Here is an 18,196-nt window from a genome sequence, read left to right as displayed (position 1 = left end):
GCTGTTGTTCGTTTCAGACAGATGATATGAAGGAGCCTGCAAAATACGCAAATCTGATTCTTTATTGGTAAGACTTTTGCAGGTTTAACATGCCTGTGGTAAGGAGAAGATGCTTGTCATTGTACTTTTGTGGTCTTGGTAACTCAGTCCTTGGAGCTGTGCATGTCCTGCAGGCAAAGCGATGTCCGGGCGGTGGTGTTTGCTACGTATGCCAAAGACCTTCTCTGAACTTGTTTTTAACGTACATTGATTCCAAGCATGTAGCTCTGCACTGGGTACAATACTGCATTTCAGAAATTTTGTAAAAAGCTTGCTAAATAAGAAGGCAGTAACATTAGACTCCTGTGTTGGCAGAGCTGGGAAAAGCTACCTCCTTAGAATTAATTGGTATTCTCGGAAAGGTTTGTGTTCGTTAAATTTGACTAGTGCATAACACAGAACGCCTTTGACAGTGAGTGTCATGGTCAGAGCAGAGTGACCCGTATGTGGGTACATGACTGTGCACTGTAACATGCGTTTCATATGCCTTGTATTTTTAGATTAAGTTCTCTGTTTAACTGGCCTCATTAAAGTCATTGTGTGTAACTGATGAGGTTCCACCCGAGCAATATTTCTTTTCCTTTTGCTTCAATTTTAAACAAACCTGCAGTTTTAAAAGCCAGTATTTTCTTTTTTTTGAAAAGTCCCTTATTTTGGATCCTTACTAGTGAAAATAGAACTCAGTGTAATTGTTGTCGCCATCTTCTTCTGTACCCCTGTTCGCCATGTTACAGTTACACTGGTCCCTGCTGTGCCTCCGCCTTCACAGCCCTCTGAGTGCCGGCATTAGAGTGTTACGTCCAGCGGGGAGAGCACGTAGTCCTCGTCCCCTGACCTAGAGGTGACCATCTCGGGTGATCCCCCTCCTCAGAGCTGTGCTGGGGGCCAGAACTGAGCGCTGGTGGTTGAGGATACAGCAGTGGCTGCCGGGCTGAACACCTGAGACTCTTGCCTTTTCCCTCTGTCGCTGAGCTGAGTTCGGGACTGTGCCGGACGCTCACCCAGACTCCTCAAAGGTTGAAATTTAACAACAACAGGGGTTTGTAACTCTGACAGAAGAAGGAAGGTGTTGATTTAATGAACTCTGTAATTTCCAGGATTGTGATTTTGAAGATTAATTGTAATCCTCAAAATGACAATTTTACAGAGAAATTACATTTTCCAGTCAAATATTCTAAGACCTGTCAATTTGCAAAATATTCTGAGATACAAAAATTTTTGCTGTCTGTTTTCAAAAAAGACACCATTCCACAGACTTCCTCCTTTTGGGATTAAGTGGGAATCAGATAATTCAATCTTCCCGAGTAGAACCTTAAGCTGTCCACAAAATTAAGAAATATGTGCGTTCAAGTAGGCATCGAGCTGGAGTGAAACAAAGCACAATGTTTGACTAGAAAACTACTCACCTCTGCAAACCGTGGGTTTTATGTCACTCATAAAATTGAAACATTCTTGAAGTCATGGTTACTGGTCAAGCTCTTCCAAATCATTGTTTTCTACGGTTTTCTTACAATCTGCAGCCTGGGGAAAAATGTGCTGTTTATTGCAAATGCCACTGAATGTCGGCTGTGTCTGGTGTTAGGGTGAAGAGTGGATCCTGTCCTGACGCTCGTTTGCCGTAGTGAAGCCGTGAAGGAAAGACCAAAGGAAAGGGGCGGTTCGGCCTGGGAGATACCCCAGCCCCGCTGTGTTCCCCAGGCAGCCCGGGGCCGGCTGGCTGTGGTGCAGGTTGCCACCTTTTGAACTTTGTCTCATTCTATCTGTTGGACACCAGAAGACATTTTAAAGCACTCTACTGATAAAATTAAATATTTTTGCAGCCAGAAAAGCTGGGACATTTAGAGCTGGTGTCATATCCTTTGCATAACAAGTGCAACAAAAATGTATGGTATTGGTTGTAGTGTTATCTGTGAGATTATGAAACGTCTGTCTTGGTAACCTCTACTTTTCATGTTTTTAACATTACAGAAAGCTTTATAAAAAGTTACTGGGGCAGAATTTCATTCTGGCACTGAGCTGTGGTAGCGTTGGGTTTAATGCTGCTGTCAGAACACTCACGTTGATCGTCGGTCCGGTGATGAGCTGGTTGCGCTCCACCATTTCTGTTTCCACCGGTAGGGTGGGGTTTCTCTCCCCTGGATTTGTGCAGATACGTGGAGGATCCCAGACCCACCTGCAATTTAAAGTCTCATGGACAGGAAGTTTAAATGGCATTAACTTCTCTGTTAGATATTTTGCTGACGGAAGGACTGGTGTTTACGTTTGATTGTACTTTTTCTACCTCTTGTAACAGTTTCCCAATGTAAGACTCTAATCCTCATCAACTTTTTTTCCCCACTCCAAAGCAAAGCCTGATAAGGACTCAAGCTGTTCTCCTGCAGCACAAGAACTGATGACAAGATTGGGATTTTTGCTGGGAGAAGGGATCCCAACTTCTGCTCATATAGAAGAGAAAAATGAAGTCATGGTAGGATAATGGAAAAGAATATATTTAATGTTCATCCTATTTCTGAGAGGACTAATATTATTTCTTCTATTTGCTAGTTGTAATTACTTGGTACTTGCCAAAATACAATCCATTTTAATAGACACATGGTAGTAGAATTGTAAATTAATTATAACAAGTGTTCATTTTTGTTTGGAATTATGACTTGATCTTGCATTCTTAAAAAAAAAAGAAAGGATAGACTTTCTGGAAGTTAAATCAAATTGACTATGAATGTGAGTAGCTTCTAGGATTCTCACTGCCTTATTTTAGCATTTAGGACAAACTTTTTTTCCCTTCTATTCTATTTCAGTGATTTATGAGACTGGAAGATGGTGGCTTGTTAAAATAGGAGGGTGCTTTTGGGGCATGTGTGTGTGTTCTTTCCTGACAGCCTGTCTCTGTCATTTGCGGGTAGAGGAACTGGAGCGAACAAGCAGCTACAATCCATATGAACTCCAGTGCTAACCAGAACTGCACAGCGACTGCCAGCCTCTCTGTCTTCCCCTTCCTCGCTCTACTTTTAGTCCCAGGCCTCATAAATCTTAGTGCATCGGTTTGGGTTTCACTGATGGTGAATAAGACTGCAGTTCTAGTGTTTGTAACCCAAAGAATAAATACTGGGGGTGGAGGGGAGGAGCATCCAGTAAAATGTTTAATAGAGAAGAAGCCTGCCTCACTGCAGATCTTCCACAGAACTGTGAAATTCCCTTTTTTCTTCAGAAGTCACTTTTTAAGAGTAATACGAAAACATGTCATTAAGGTTCCCAATTCAAGATAAAGCTTCTGCTTCTTGAAGTTTTTGCTTGAAAAACAGGCTCTTTGCTTCGTTCTTGTTCTGCTTTACCTCAGTGTTTCTAGTTTTCAGGGCAGCAGCGTACCCCCCCGTGCAGTAACCGTCGGTGCTTGTTCCTGTTGCAGTGCACAGTCGCCAGCCAAGGAGTGAGCCCGTGTTCCACCCTGACCAGCAGCACCACGTCCCCCAGCACCGACAGCCCCTGCTCGACCCTCAACAGCTCCGCTGGCAAAGCAGCGCCCAACAAAGGCAGTCCCTGCGGGACCATCAGCAGCCCCAGCTCCACCCTGGAGAGCAAGGACAGTGGCATTATAGGTAAGCATCTTAATTAGCAATGCAATTAAGAGGAAATTCTCTTAACAGTCCAAGTCTGAATAGCTGCTTCATGTTGCGTTTGATTGTATGCTGTCCATGGATCCCCTTCCAAATCCCCTGCGCTTGACAGGTTGAAATCCTATTCTTTGGCTATAACAGCTGCTGGTTTTAGGTGTGCGTTTCTCTTTTGTTTTTCTGGTGCAGTTCTAATACTTTGTGGACACCCAGGTAGCTGCCTTAATATTATTTTCTGGAAAATCAGAGTAAGATGTAAAAACCATATTTTTCTTGTTGTTATAAACTGTTGTAGGAAGGTTTATTCTACTTTTTTGCTTTAGTCAATATTTTTTTCAAATGCTGACTCAAATGCAATTGATCCCTTTTAAAATTGATTTTGTAACAGCTGTTAAGCTTACCAACAAAAACCAAAGCACAAAATGCCGCTATACCTGATGCTTTCTCAATATACAACAGTGAGCTTTCTGTTTTATTGAAGTCTAGCTGATGGACTAAATTTAGGGAGGCTGAAAAAGTGAAGCAGTTCTAAATCTTAAATGCCTAGATTTGACGACGTGAACTTCAGACGTGTCATTGTCTTTGACTGTAAATTTAGTACTTTTTTATTTACAACTTTTGTTTATAGAAGGAATTCCAGGTGAAAGTGTCTCCCTGCTGTTATGGATGGTGATCATACTCGCCAAGAAGTACTGATAATACATGGTTTCATAATGCAGTTGATAACACTTTACTCTGACTTTATTTTATTATGAAGTGCAGTAATTAATATTCATAAGTTACAACACAATATTGTTTTTACTGATCAGTTACCCTAAAGGAGATGTTTAGCATGGGTCAAAAGACTCATTTGCATAACACTTAAGTACTTCAGTTTTAGAAAATGAAAAGTTCCATAATAGATTGATGACAGCCATTGTCCATGGTCAATTTTGGGTAAGATCTACTTCTGAGATAGCATTAACATTTTGATGTAAAAAAAAGGTATACCAGGATTCTTGCTCTTGGGTTCACAGATTTCAGTCATTGCCTAATTTGAGAACAGACTATAGTAGGTGTAGGTTTTGTCAGAATTTAGGATTTCCTGTTTTGATTACACTGTTGCAGGTATAAAACAAATTGTATTGATTGTACAAGTGAGTATATTGGTGTAAAAATACAGCAATGTATGACTAGAAGAAAGTAATGCCTTTTGTGAAAAATATTTATGTCAGTATGCCGTAGTCATTTCCTTGTTTAAGATGTTTTTTAGGGCTTCCCAGGTAGGACATGGGTACAAAGATACTTCTACCTTCATAAATGCACCTATGCTTAAGCTTTTACTAGCTCAGTTGGGCACTTCTGTGTAGGCATGTTTCTTAAAAATTTGGGACCTTTGTTAAGGCTTTTTAAAGTGGTGAGTGTTTGCCTTTTGTAAAAAGAGGAGTCACGTTGGTTTGGAATACTTCGCTTTTTTGTTTGAACACCCCATGGCAGCACCCTCACATCTGTAAAGGCAGGAAACCAAGAAGGGAAACAAGAGGCACCTCTCTGATAAATGACTGTGGTTTTGTTTTTCAAATACAAATATGCCTGTGCATTGAAATTTGTTACTAGTAGTAAATGTGCATTTTAAATTATGTTTAGCAAGTGTATGTTTCCTAATGTCTTTGACAGAGTTCACCCAACCATGAAAATAGCTTGCTCTTTCCTGCTACTGATGTGGGCTCCCGTTGTATTTTACTCCCACCATGTTTTCTGGGCCAGCAGACTCTGATGAGAAATCTGTCTTTTCTCCCTTCCCCTCTTTTTTACTTATGGATCAGGTTTCTTCTAGTTTTCTAACGTTTTACTGCTGTAGTCGAATTCTTCTTTGCTTCTATCGAGTTTGACATTACAGTAGCGGAGGCAGGTTTTAATCTTCAGCAATGAGCTAAGTGGCAGAAAAGACTGGGCTACTGGCCAAAATGTAAGCTTTTGTGGATATTTTCCACTGTTCCAGTACGGAAATGTTGAGCAGTGAGGTTTCCTGATGCTACACTTCACTCCAGGAGGAATCATATTTTTAAATATTTCCTGCTTTAGAAGGAGCTAGATTTTTTGACATGAAAATTAAATAAGTTTGTCTTAGGGAAGTGCAATCTAAGCTGTGTGCAAAGGTGAGTGGAAGGCCTGAGAAGCTTTTTCTTCTACTGCCTCTAAAATGTATGTCATATTAATGGTATTTCTTAAAATACGAGCTCTTGAATTTAAGCATCAGATCTTAAGTTTCTTGTGAATGTGAGGCTAAGCTGGAGGAACGCAAAGTTCTACGAGTCCCTCGTCACCCTGCAAGGCTGAGGCTGCGGAGCAGTTAATGGGAGAGAGGAGCAGTTGGTGCCGCCTCTGTGCGGCCAAGCCCCAGGGTTCTACGGAGCAGTCTGTGCATTTTGTTAGTGGTCTAATGGGCCGCAGTGTTTTACCTAATGATTTGGTCAGTTGAGTGTAGAATCATCACATAACTCTATACCTTTAATATTTAAAATTTTAGCCTGGGAAGGACCCACGGTTCACATAGATACTATTATTTGAACCGGCGCGGATTTATTTTTTTTTAATTAAATCCTGATGCCCTTTCATCCTATTTTGTATTTTCCTCTGTTGCATATGCTCATATTTAAACTAGCAGTTATAGTGAAATACTTTTTCTTAGACGCTGGGTCAAGGTAAGAACCCCAGAAGTAGCCTTGAACATTAAGTTGTTGAGTTTTCTCTCCTCCTGAAAAAAATGAAACAAACGAAAAAAAATCCCCTAAACCCAAACCAAAACAGAAGAAAAACCCACTACTTTTTCCTGACTTACTAAGCTTCTCTTTTTTTCTTCATGTTTTATTTCCCCCATCAGTTGATCTATTTGACTTGTAGTCTAGACCTAACTTTTTTCCAAAATAGTTTTGAGTGAGTACGTTTTCTGTCTTATAGGTATGCTGTTCCCATTGGTTTAGGTGAACTTTCAAGTGTTCAAAATGCATTGAGTGTTGGCTTAACCTTTAATAAGTATTTGTTGTTCAGTTATTTTGTGAGACTTCAGTGTAAGCATTGAAAACATTTTAAATGAAACAGAGTAATTTCACTATTAAACACAGAAAAACCAATATGTATTTCCATAGTGTTCTTAGGCGCCATTTTCCTCTGATGTGTAATTAAGTTGGGTTTTTTCCTCTCTCTCTCCCTCTCTTTTTCAGCAACTATAACGAGTTCATCAGAAAATGATGATCGCAGTGGGTCCAGTTTGGAATGGAGCAAGGATGGGAGTCTCAGAGCTGGAAAACACCAAGGGATTAGTCATGATCGAAGAACAGATAATTGTTCGCCGGTTGCTGAAGAGGAAGCTGTTGGAACTGCCGAGAATTTGCCAAAAGAAGTACCAGCAGGAGAGGGTCCTGTTCCTTATGCTCAAAGTTCTGGCTCTTTAATAATGCCTCGTCCAAACTCTGTTGCAGGTAAAGTCCTGAGGTAGAAAAAAAAGATGTTCTTAATGACAGGAGATTTCTGTTGAAGTTATGTTGTTAGTATGAAAGTATTTTTATAAGACAAAAAGAAAAAAGCCTAAGTTCTAAACTGAATAGATGAGCATGACCTAAGCAGCAACCACCTTCTTTTCAGAGATATTGTAGCACTACTGTATAAATGTTGGGGAATTTCACTCTGAACTGAGTGGCCTTGTTGCCAAAGAGGGCTGCAATAACTGCCCATTCGCTGTTACAGCTGCCTGAAATACAGATCCCCAGCTTTAGCTTGGGCTTCCTTTAGACATAGGAATGCCTGAGTTTTCTGAGTGTTAAAAAAATGTGGACTAATTTAGGCTGTAAGGGGCCCCTAGATGTTTCTGGTCCACCGTCACACTGAAAGCACATCCAGTTAGAACGGTTTGCTCAGGGCCTTGTTCAGTTGAGTATTGAGTAACTCCAAGGATGAATATTCCCCCATGTCTCTGGGCAGCTTGTTTGGGTATCCTCAGTGATGTTTTTCCTTTATATCTAGTGTGAATTTCCCATGTTTCAACCTGTGTTCATCGCCTTTCATCCTGTCCAGTTGTGGCCTCCTGTTAAGTAAGGAGTAAGCTGCTGCCTGTGCCGTCTCTGTTCAAAGCTGAACAAACTCAGTTCAAACCCGAGACCTCCCTCCCAGGTTGATGCAAAGGAATTCTGCCCAGCCTCTCTTATTTTTAAAGCGACATCCCCAGGAGCATTTTTTTTTTAACTCTAGCTCTTTTTCTAGTCTTTAATTCTTTCATTTAATTGCTTAAGTGTTGATCCATTGCATTCAGGATTTCTTTCATTGCTGTAAACTTGGACTGGACTTTAATTTTCAGGCTGGACTTCTGCTGTCTTAGTACCTTGACTCTGAACATCCCACTGCAAACCCCATTGACATCTTACAACTTGAAACTGTAGTTTTGACCTCCCTGCTTTGCCTTGGGAAGAGTTCAGTGAAAGCTCAGTACATCTGCATCTCTCTTGTACTGGGGAGCCCAGAACTGGACACCGTACTCCACATGAACTCTCACCAGTGCTGAGGGGGAGGATTTCCTCCCTGAACCTGCTGGAAACTCTCTTCCTAATGCAGCCCAAGGGTGCCGTTGGCTGCCTTTGCCACAAGAGTGCATTGCTGCCTATGGTCAGCTTCCTTACCACCCAGGTCCTTCTCGGCAAGGCTGCTTTCCAGCCTGTCAGCCCCCAGTTGGGTAGTGATGCCTCCCCTTCTCAGCTGGAGGACTTTGCATTTCCTTTGGTTGAATTTCATGAGAGTCCGCTCAGCCCAGTTCTCCAGCCTGTCGAGGTCCATCAGAATGCCAGCACAATCATTGCGCACATCAGCCATTCTTCCTGGTTTTGTGTGTCTGCAGACTTGGTGAGATTGCCCTCTGTCCCATCATGTAGGTCGTTAATGAAGATGTTAGATAGTTTTGGACCCAGCGTTGACTGCTGGAGTACACCACTGGTGAGTTGCCTCCAGCTGGACTGTGTGATCACAGCCCTCTGGGCCATCCATTCAGCCAGTTTTGGGTCCACCTCCCTGTGCACATCCATCACCTGTACTTCATCAGCTTGTCCATGACTATGTCATGGGAGACAGTGTCAGAGCCTTACTAAAGTCGAGGTAGAGAACATCCCCAGCTCTCCCCTCATCCACCCAGCCAGTCATCATCTTATAGTATCATAGAATCACAGAAGAGTTCGGGTGGGAATGGACCTTCAAAGATCACCTAGTTCCAACCTCCCTGCTGTGGACAGGGACATCTTTCATTAGATCAGGTTGCTCAAAGCCCCGTCCAGCCTGTGTGCAGTTAAGAGCTCTGTGCTTATCCATGAGGCCTTCTGCCGTAGTTGCTTTATTTCCTACTTGTCAGGATGGCCCTTTCTTGAGCTTGCAGGATATTATCCTTGAGTGTCAACCAGCTCTTTTGGATCCTTCTCTCCAGGACTATATGCCGTGGGATTCTTCCAAGCAGGACTCTGGAGGGGTTAAAGTCTGTGCTCCTGAAATCTGGTGGTGTGCTCCTGCTTTTCGATCTGTTCTCTCAGGTTAGGATCCTGCACACCAGCCCGTGGTCACTGCAGCCAAGACCGCCCAGCTTTCATATCTTCCTGTTTTGTATCAGGTCCAGCAGAGCATCTTTCCTTTCTGGCTTCCCCATGGCGTATTGTCAGCGCACTCCAGAAATCTGAATTGCTCGTGCCCTACTGTGTCGTCCCTCCAACAGATTGAAGGTTTTGGATTTGATAGCAGTTTGAGAACTGCTTTGTTTAATGCGAATATTCATTTGGTGTATTTGTGGTGAAAAAGTATATATTCCTGATATAACTTGGCAAATATGTTCTCTGGATTTTCAGCTCTTCTTCTGTATAGCTAACAGTTTAGTTTAAAAATTGAAGAAAAGAAAAAACATTATCCAGAGTTCTGTGGCATCCGATAAAAAAGGAATGTAAATATTTCCTCACAGTTGGTGTGCTGGCAGCTAATCTCTGAACCTGTTCCTAACTCTTCTGCCCTCACTGATCTGGTTGTTCTCATAGCAAAAAAGGAAACTGTATGAACATGAGAACTGTTTACCCCATGAGGAAGTTAAGGCAGAGGTGAGGGCCATCTGAAAGGGGAAAAATCCAACTAAATCTTTAGTGAACTTGATTGAAAAGCATTTTGTAAGTGTTACAACCTGAATGACTTCAACCACTGCCATTGTCTAGAACGGCTTATCTGTAAGTACTATGTTTAGGAAAGAACTGTAATAAGTAATAATGTTCTTTGTAACTTACGCTGAGAGAAAAATAAGCTTCTATCCTTTAATACTGTAGCAACAAGTTCAACCAAACTGGAAGATCTGAGTTACTTGGATGGACAAAGAAATGCTCCTTTACGCACTTCAATTCGCTTGCCGTGGCACAACACTGCCGGCGGGAGGGTGCAGCAGGAGAGCAAAGGTACGGATGTGCACGTCTGCATCTCTGGGGTGGTCTGAGATCTTTGTAAACACCCCCGTCCCACAGAGTGATATGTGAGAGTGCTCCTGACAGATCACTCAACATGTCTGGAAATAAGGCGCTTGCTTACACTTCTTCCTGCAGAATGCTGTGGTTTAGAAATTGCGCGTGTGGCTTTTGATAAGACAGGAGTGTATTGTTTATCCAAGTGTGCGTTTACCTGGCGCAGTGTGGGTCAGGGGCATCTCCAAAGGGAAGGTGTACAATACTGGTGCTCAGGAACTGTGCTGGGTGCTTCCCTGTCTGCCAGATTTTATCCTGTGACATTCAGGTAAGATGTACCGCAATGTAAGAAATACTATGCTGAATTGAAAATCTTCAAGAGGCTGTCGTTAGAATTCTGTTTTAGGAAGGAAACTGATCAAATACCACTAGACTTAGTTATAACTAATACATGCTTCAACATCTCTGGTCTTTGAGTCTGAAAATAGCAGGTTTATCTTAAGTGCAAGTGACATATGCAGTTTTTTGTTTTCTCCTCTTAACTAGCATAGTCATCTGCAGGCTCTGTTAATTTAACAATTATCAGACCACTCGAACCACTGTGAAAGGTATCAGCAAAAGTGGTTTTATTGAAATCTGATATTGTGAAAGTGTGACTTACCAAAGCTCAGTGGCAAGGTTCACTCTGTCACTTGCTGCACAAAGGATGTAACAACGATTCAGAACTACCAAGACAAAAATCAAAGTTACCGAGACAAAATCTGAGTGCAGAGTAACACAAGCTCACACGTGGGGTCGGTCACTTAGCGAGGATTTGTGCTGCGTGGGAGGTCTCTGCCTCGAGCAGCAGCCCTGAGTGCTGGAACAGCCTTTGCGTAACATTAGATTTGGTTAATGAATCCTCAGAGCGTTATATTAGTGTTTCTGTAAATTTTAATGTAGTTTATGCAACCAAATACAAACTCTTCTTCTCTCTGTAAGTCTTACCAGGTGTTTGCCAAATGTATAAATTAATCAAACATGACTACGCTTTCAGCTGTGCTGTGTGATTTCTGTTGTGGCTTCAAAAGTACAGAAAAACAGGGTAGTAACATTTTAATATTTTTTTTACATCACTGAAAATACGGGGTTTTTTAATACAGAAAAATGTATTTATTTTTCTGTAAATTTTCTGTTTCTCTGTACATATCTCTATGGATCTGAGGACCTGACACTGAGGTGCTCAGCAGTGTAGTTCACCCTAAACTGAAAAATACTTGGCACTTCCCCATTTATAGAATTATTAATGCATATTCAAGAAAACTTTTGGATTCTGCAACTTATTAGCTCAAGTTTAATTGTGAAAAATTCCTCAAATTACACTTGTAGTTTCTCTTCTCTAGAATTTAATTCACGTAGGAATTGTGGAGGTGACCAGAACTGAGCAAAAAATTTTTAATTGTTTTCATGGTGAGAGCTCTAAGAAGTCTGATTATGAACGCTATTAACAAGGTCACTGAATGAAATGTTCTTCTGAAACAGTGCTGTTTTACTGCACTTATTGCATGAGTTTCTTCTAATAAACTTTTCTCCCTGCCACCTCTTCTCAGCCCGCTTCGTCCCCTACAAGCCTCAAGACATTCTGCTGAAGCCGCTGCTGTTCGAGGTGCCCAGCATAACCACAGACTCGGTGTTTGTTGGGCGAGAATGGCTGTTTCAGGCGATTGAGGAGAAACTGTGGAATCCCGACCCAGCCGAGAGCAAGGGAGCAGTCATCACCGGGAACGTGGGGTTTGGGAAGACTGCGGTTATTTCCCGGCTGGTGGCACTTAGCTGCCATGGAAGTCGCATGAGGCAAATAGCTTCAAATAGCCCTAATTCATCCCCCAAAGGTGCGTTCCTTTTCTGAGTCACTGTTTGGGGTTTTGTGCTGGGGTTCTCAAGAGACTCTGACTGTGGTGTTTGCTTTTCTGGCTTAAGGTTGTTGGGCTTCATCAGCTCCTCGGGAAACACTCGTTTCCTCCAGTGGGGAAAGGAAACTGTTAAAATTGTGTGCTTTGACAGATGCCTTCCATTCAATATTGGTGGGCTCAGCCCATCAAAAAAGACGTAAAATGGAGACACTGTGTAGAATCTCTTCCTCTGTAGGGCAGCGTGTACCCTGGGCTCTGGCAGGGCCGTTCTCACGGCTTGTGCTCCCGTTAGTTTGGAAAGAGGGAGGTGACGTGTTTCCTCCCCGCTGTGCACCACACACTTCCCAGCGCTGCGCCTTTCCCTCAGAATGGCGATAGAGGCAGGAGTAAAGCTGTGGAAACCCATTCTGTCTTCTGCTGGTACCCATCGGATTCCGTTGCCTCACCCATCCAGTGCCTACGTTAACTGGAAGGGTGGTGTGACTGTCCTTACTGCTGCTTCCCCTGCTGACACTTCAAATAATAATATTATTATTACTACTACTAATGATGATAAATTGTTTATATTTCCCAAGAGTTCAGTCATATAATAACTATTAGTTTAAATGAGCCATTGCATATATAATTTTCATAGGGAAACTCTTCACATCAGCATGGTTTTGCTTTCAGTAATTCTATAGTTTTGATCAAAAAGTCAGTTTAATTGTTCTAAAATTGTGAAGTTGCAAATATGTATATTTATCAGACTGATTGCAGGCTTCTTTTAATGCTATTGTTCAGTTTTAATTTTTACTATAGCAGTAAAGATATTCCGTGATGTTTTCCTATTAAAAAAATCTGTTGTCAGCAAAGTTGGTCTCTCTTGTATTTGTTGTCTTTTAAAAATAGGTGGTGACCCCTGTCTGGAGATTCCCTTAAGCCAGTTGCCCCCGTCTGCTCCTCCTCCAAGTGGTACCAATACAATGAAGACCAACACAATGACTTGTCCTGGTAGTCCTGAATACCCAAATCAAGCAGGGGATTCTGTGAGGCGCCTTGCTTCAAAGGTGAGTTTTCACTTAATAATCATTTTTCAGTGTGTTAGCAAACCGCTGACCTGGAGGAGATGGGAGACTGGGTGTCCCAGTCGGCACTGGTGGGGGGACAGGCAGTAACTGTGGATGTGTGCGACTCATGGCTGGTGAAACCAACTGCCTGCATTCTCTGCCTTTCAAGTTACTGAAATTACCTGAATTCTGCTTGATCTGAAAGAATTACATTAAAAATTTCACAACTGTTCTATGTGTGTATGGGAGGTTGGGATCCTTTACTTGCAAAAGTGATCACGTGTTCTCTATGAGTAGATGCTCACTGTACCTTCCTAAAGCAAAATTCCAGGAAAAAAAAGGATTAAATGTTTGGTTTGTGTATAATCCATCTATAATTCTATGGTACCGGTTGAGTCTAAATGTAGTCTTTCTATTTTCCATACTCTGAGAGTCTGAAGTAAGCAATTAAAAGTTATTTTTGCATTAGATTATTGTAAGTGTTTTATCTTTTGCCTAGGTAGTAAATAGAATTAATGTCTGAACTGCATACTTTATGGAAATAGTTGTGAGGAAAACATGGGGTTATTGTTGTAGTCTTTAAGGTGATGTGTGTTACTTGGAAACGATTTTGTGAAATGTTACGAAAGCCACTGAAGTAAAAACTGTCTTTACTGTGAACACCATGCTTTCCTTCTGTTCGATTTTTTTCAAAGAAAAAATGCCTACATTATGTTCTATTTTTAAGTAATACACGCCTCTGCAATAATCAGAATAAAGCCACTTGCCCTCTTTCTCTGAGTGCTGTATGGGGATGTCTTTCATAGTTCTCTGTCATTTGCTTTTGCCTGATGATGATAAAATCACTCCTTAGGTTATTAATGTGTGACACTGTAATGTTGTTAATTATAGCTAATAGGTTGCTAGTCCCAGCCTGAAGTTGTTTCTCTTGTGCTACTTACTTAGTTACCTGTTTCCCCACTATGTCCCAGTGGCATGAACTCAGGTTACTATGTTTTCCTGCGAGAACCTGCTGGTTTTCTTTCTCTTCCTCTTCTGCGTGCCCTACAAGGTCAGAATCTATTTCACCATTTTCCTTTCTGTGTCTGACGCAGGCCATCTGAGACCAGCTGCAGAGCTGGGTGATTATTCTAACACTGGAAAATATTTAGTAGTTGAAAGAGAACCTCAGTAACGCTTTATCATAATTGGACTAACTAGTGACCTTCTTAAATATTGAAGGGATAACACTTCTTTTTTTCAATTCTCCAGGTCGTTGCTTATCACTACTGTCAAGCTGACAACACATACACGTGTCTTGTCCCAGAATTCGTGCACAGTATTGCAGCTTTACTTTGTCGTTCAAATCAGTTAACAGCATACAGAGATCTTCTAATTAAAGAGCCTCACCTGCAGAGCATGCTTAGCCTGCGGTCGTGTGTCCAGGATCCAGCAGCAGCTTTTAAAAGGGGAGTGTTGGAACCACTTTCGAACCTCAGGAAAGGTAGGTTAAGCAGGAAGCGATGCGGAAACTGAGTCTAAACTGCATGAAAAGTGGAAAAGGAATCTAACAATATGTATTTTAATGCTCTAAGAGAAATAAATAAATCAGAACATTCCTGGAGAAAGGGATTCCTTAATAATAGGTAGGTTTTGAACAGCTGTTTCATGTTTTAAAATAAAATTCTATGAAACTTATTAAAGATCATGGAAACTTTACATTTACTTTTTTGCCAGAAAACTCAAAGATGACTTTGTAGCTTGAAGTGAAGGCTAGTGTATTTGCATTAAAGGATTTTGATTCCAGATGATTTTGCATTTTGTCACACTTCTTGGTTTCGTAATTTTCTGTGCCTAAACACCTGCAAAGTGGATGTGGTTTTTGCTTGCTTTTAAAATTGATATGGCAATTTTCTAAGAAAGCGTGTAACAACATGATTTTCTTAATAAAAAAAACCAGCAGCAAACCCTATCAAACTGCTCCTTGGAAACAGCTCTCTTCACAGCAGATAGAGCAGGTCCCCAGTCTGTGGCAAGACGGGGCAGGTTTCCACGTGTGAGCAGAGCGTGTGGCATTCACCATCCGTTGGCAAATTTTATGTTTACCCCTGAGATTTTCATCCTTAACAAGTGCTCAAAAGGAATATTGCTAGTTTCTCAAGCTGTTGAAAAATAAACTTTTCTCCTCAAAACTGAAAGTGTAAACCAATGCCTCTATGATTCTTGCAAATTGTAAACTTTTTTTTTGTTTGGTAAGTCCAATAAAGGATAAGTTTTAAGTAAATAGCTAATTATTAAAAGCAGCGTCAACTAGTACTTTAAACAACCTACATATGCCTTCTTCCCATATCCACACATCTCTTATCTCTTACATATTAACAGCCTCATTTAATATTTTAACTCTTTTTAATTAGTTGAGCAGTGGTGGAGTCACCACCCCTGGAGGGATTTAAAAGCCGGGCAGACCTGGTGCTGAGGGACATGGGTCAGTGGGGGTTTGGTCAGTGTTGGGTTGATGGTTGGACTCGATCATCTGAAAAGTCCCTTCCAACCAAAATGATTCTATGATAGATCCATAATAATAGTGCAGTAAAAAACACTATTGTAAGTGATTGCTTCCAGTTTTTAGCATTTTATGGCAATGTTGTTCTATAGCTCCTAATATTGTTTTGAATCTCCTAAATAATGCTTAAATGCCATAAGATATGTTGCTGTGCATTGAGATACATTTTTATTTCTCAATGGTCGAAATTTTGGGATAAAAATGTCACTTAATAGGAGAATTTGTATGCATCCTTTCCTTTTTTATTTTCATCTTTCAGAGCGGAAAATTCCTGAGGAAGACTACATCATTTTGATAGATGGTTTAAATGATGCCGAATTTCATAAACCTGATTATGGGGACACACTTTCTGTATTTCTCACAAACGTTATCTGTAAGTTTCCTCCCTGGCTGAAGCTCATTGTGACTGTAAGAACTAACTTTCAGGTAAAACACCTTTCAACTTTTTTCTTACTGTCAAAGACTAAGTGATCTTTTGTATCAGTGAAGATGCATTATTATGAAAAACACTGGTTTTGGAAGAATTCAAAGTAAAGTCTCTTGGGTTTTCTTCCTCCCTTTCTTCCTTGTTGTTGCATGTTCCTTTACTGTGCACAAGTATAATATTGGAGGCCTTTTTTGTTTTGAATCACTTGCTTGAGTATGCTAGTAGGATTGATAATACAAGGAGTGGTGACATCAGGGTATGTTTCCTGGCCTTCAGAGGGAAAAAAAGAGATTTTTCCCTTCAACATTTACTTGTTGGAGTGTATTTCTGCTAGTATTAGGCTCTGGATTTTCACTTTTTAGAAAGGGATGAGCCACAATTCCGCTATCTATGTCGATGAGATTGCTTTCTGGCCTTATTACCATTGATCTTTCTGCATTTCTTCATCTGTTTGCTGCCCCTGAAAAAAACCAGCCTCAAAACTTGTGGTTAAAGCATTTTGTAAGAATCAAGCGGCTGAGAGATACTTGCAGAAATCCTGAGAGTGTTTAAGTGAAGCCATACAGAATTCCTGTTTTTCTGCATTTCTGTAGCTCATCCTCTTCGATTGCCTTTCTGAGCTTGGTCAGTAAAATATTTGAGACCTTCCTATGAAAAATGATGAAATGTAGAAATATCGGTCTACCTGTTACCAGGGGACGATATCTGCGAAGCCATCGCAGAGATACTGAATTTCTTTTTAATTTGTCTGGTGCTCGTTCCAGCAGGGCGATATAGCAAGGATGCGTTGTTGAGTTTTCAGCGCTGCAATAATGTAATGCCCATGTTTTGTTTTTTCTTTCTTTTTTTTTTTTTCCCTCCTCTCCCTCTCATAGGAAGTAGTAAGTTCACTGCCCTTTATCGCAATATCCCTGGACAGTTTTCCAGACAACAAAGAAATTCATGATGACTTGAACGCTTATATTCAGTACAGAATTAATAACAGCCAGGAAATCATAAACAACATATCTTTAAATGGAAAAGCTGATGCAGCTATTATTGGGAAAGTGAGTAACCACCTGATCATGAGGAGCCTGGGATCGTACCTCTATTTGAAACTCACTCTGGATCTTTTCCAAAAAGGTCACTTAGTAATCAAAAGCGCGAGCTACAAGGTTGTCCCAGTGTCTCTGTCAGAACTGTACTTACTTCAGTGCAATATGAAGTTCATGACAAACTCGGCCTTTGAGCGAGCCCTGCCGATACTGAACGTGGCGCTGGCGTCCCTGCACCCCATGACGGACGAGCAGATTTTCCAGGCTATCAACGCGGGCCAGATACATGGCGAGCAGCAGTGGGAGGACTTCAGCCAAAGGATGGAGGCTCTCTCGTGTTTCCTGATCAAAAGGCGCGACAAAACACGTATGTTCTGCCACCCTTCCTTCAGGGAGTGGCTGGTGTGGAGAGCAGAGGGTGAAAACACGGACTTCCTGTGTGAGCCAAGGTAAAGGAAACCTGCAGTCAATCACGTTCAAATAACTGCAGTTATGTTTTATGTAATTGGTTGTAACAAGGGGTGAGAGGAAAGGGCTATGTTAAAACACAAGCACACCTAATTTTTTCCAAAAATGAGAACTTTTGTATGTTTAGAGGTAGACTTCACCGCAAGTACCAGAGGTTACAATGCATAACTGACTTTGTAGAATTTGCAAATTTGCATTTGACTTTGGTACCTTCATGGAGGAATGAGGGTACTGTTTAGAGTGCAGGATTAGAAAGAGCAGACCATTTGGGCTCTTTTAAACAGAAAAATATCAAGACATTTTGTTCTATAATTATGTCCTCATAGCATCGTTTCAGTTTGTTCCATCTCATCACTTTTGACTTAGAGAGCACGGGTTAGTTAAATTGGAGACAATAAGCTGTTATTATACATGCACGTTGTCCCAGTCTGCATCGTCCATTTTTTTCATATTCTTCAGGCTTTTAGGGTTTTTTGTTTCTGCAAAAGAATAGATAATGCTGACAGTCAAAATTCTGACCGCCCCAGGACTGTGCTTTTGGGTGGATGGAGCAGACAGCTCAGTGGGTGGAATTGCTGGGGTTTCGGGGTGGGTGGGTGCCTCCCGCAGGGCTGGGCACCTACTTAAAGCCTCCGCTTCAGGAAAGTTCTGTTCAGAAACTTCTGAAGATGGGCGAGAAGTCCCCCATAAC

At 41.3% G+C, this 18,196-nt stretch overlaps 1 protein-coding gene across 1 annotated transcript in view; it reads left to right on the top strand.

Moving 5' to 3' along the window:
• The window catches only part of TANC1 (tetratricopeptide repeat, ankyrin repeat and coiled-coil containing 1), a 55,508-nt gene that overhangs the window by 22,003 nt on the left and 15,309 nt on the right, over nucleotides 1–18,196 (top strand). Inside the window, exons 4-12 of the mRNA XM_074144713.1 lie at nucleotides 2,385–2,506; nucleotides 3,446–3,635; nucleotides 6,854–7,111; nucleotides 9,968–10,093; nucleotides 11,686–11,967; nucleotides 12,877–13,034; nucleotides 14,286–14,517; nucleotides 15,836–16,002; nucleotides 16,879–17,486. Of these exons, the coding sequence (XP_074000814.1) occupies nucleotides 2,385–2,506; nucleotides 3,446–3,635; nucleotides 6,854–7,111; nucleotides 9,968–10,093; nucleotides 11,686–11,967; nucleotides 12,877–13,034; nucleotides 14,286–14,517; nucleotides 15,836–16,002; nucleotides 16,879–17,486 (2,143 nt within the window). The remainder of the gene's footprint in view (nucleotides 1–2,384; nucleotides 2,507–3,445; nucleotides 3,636–6,853; nucleotides 7,112–9,967; nucleotides 10,094–11,685; nucleotides 11,968–12,876; nucleotides 13,035–14,285; nucleotides 14,518–15,835; nucleotides 16,003–16,878; nucleotides 17,487–18,196) is intronic.

Source organism: Numenius arquata, chromosome 3, assembly GCF_964106895.1.
Source record: "Numenius arquata chromosome 3, bNumArq3.hap1.1, whole genome shotgun sequence".
Lineage (NCBI taxonomy): Eukaryota > Metazoa > Chordata > Aves > Charadriiformes > Scolopacidae > Numenius > Numenius arquata.
The sequence above is the reverse complement of the archived record's forward strand: the minus strand, read 5'-3'. Positions and strand labels throughout refer to the sequence as shown.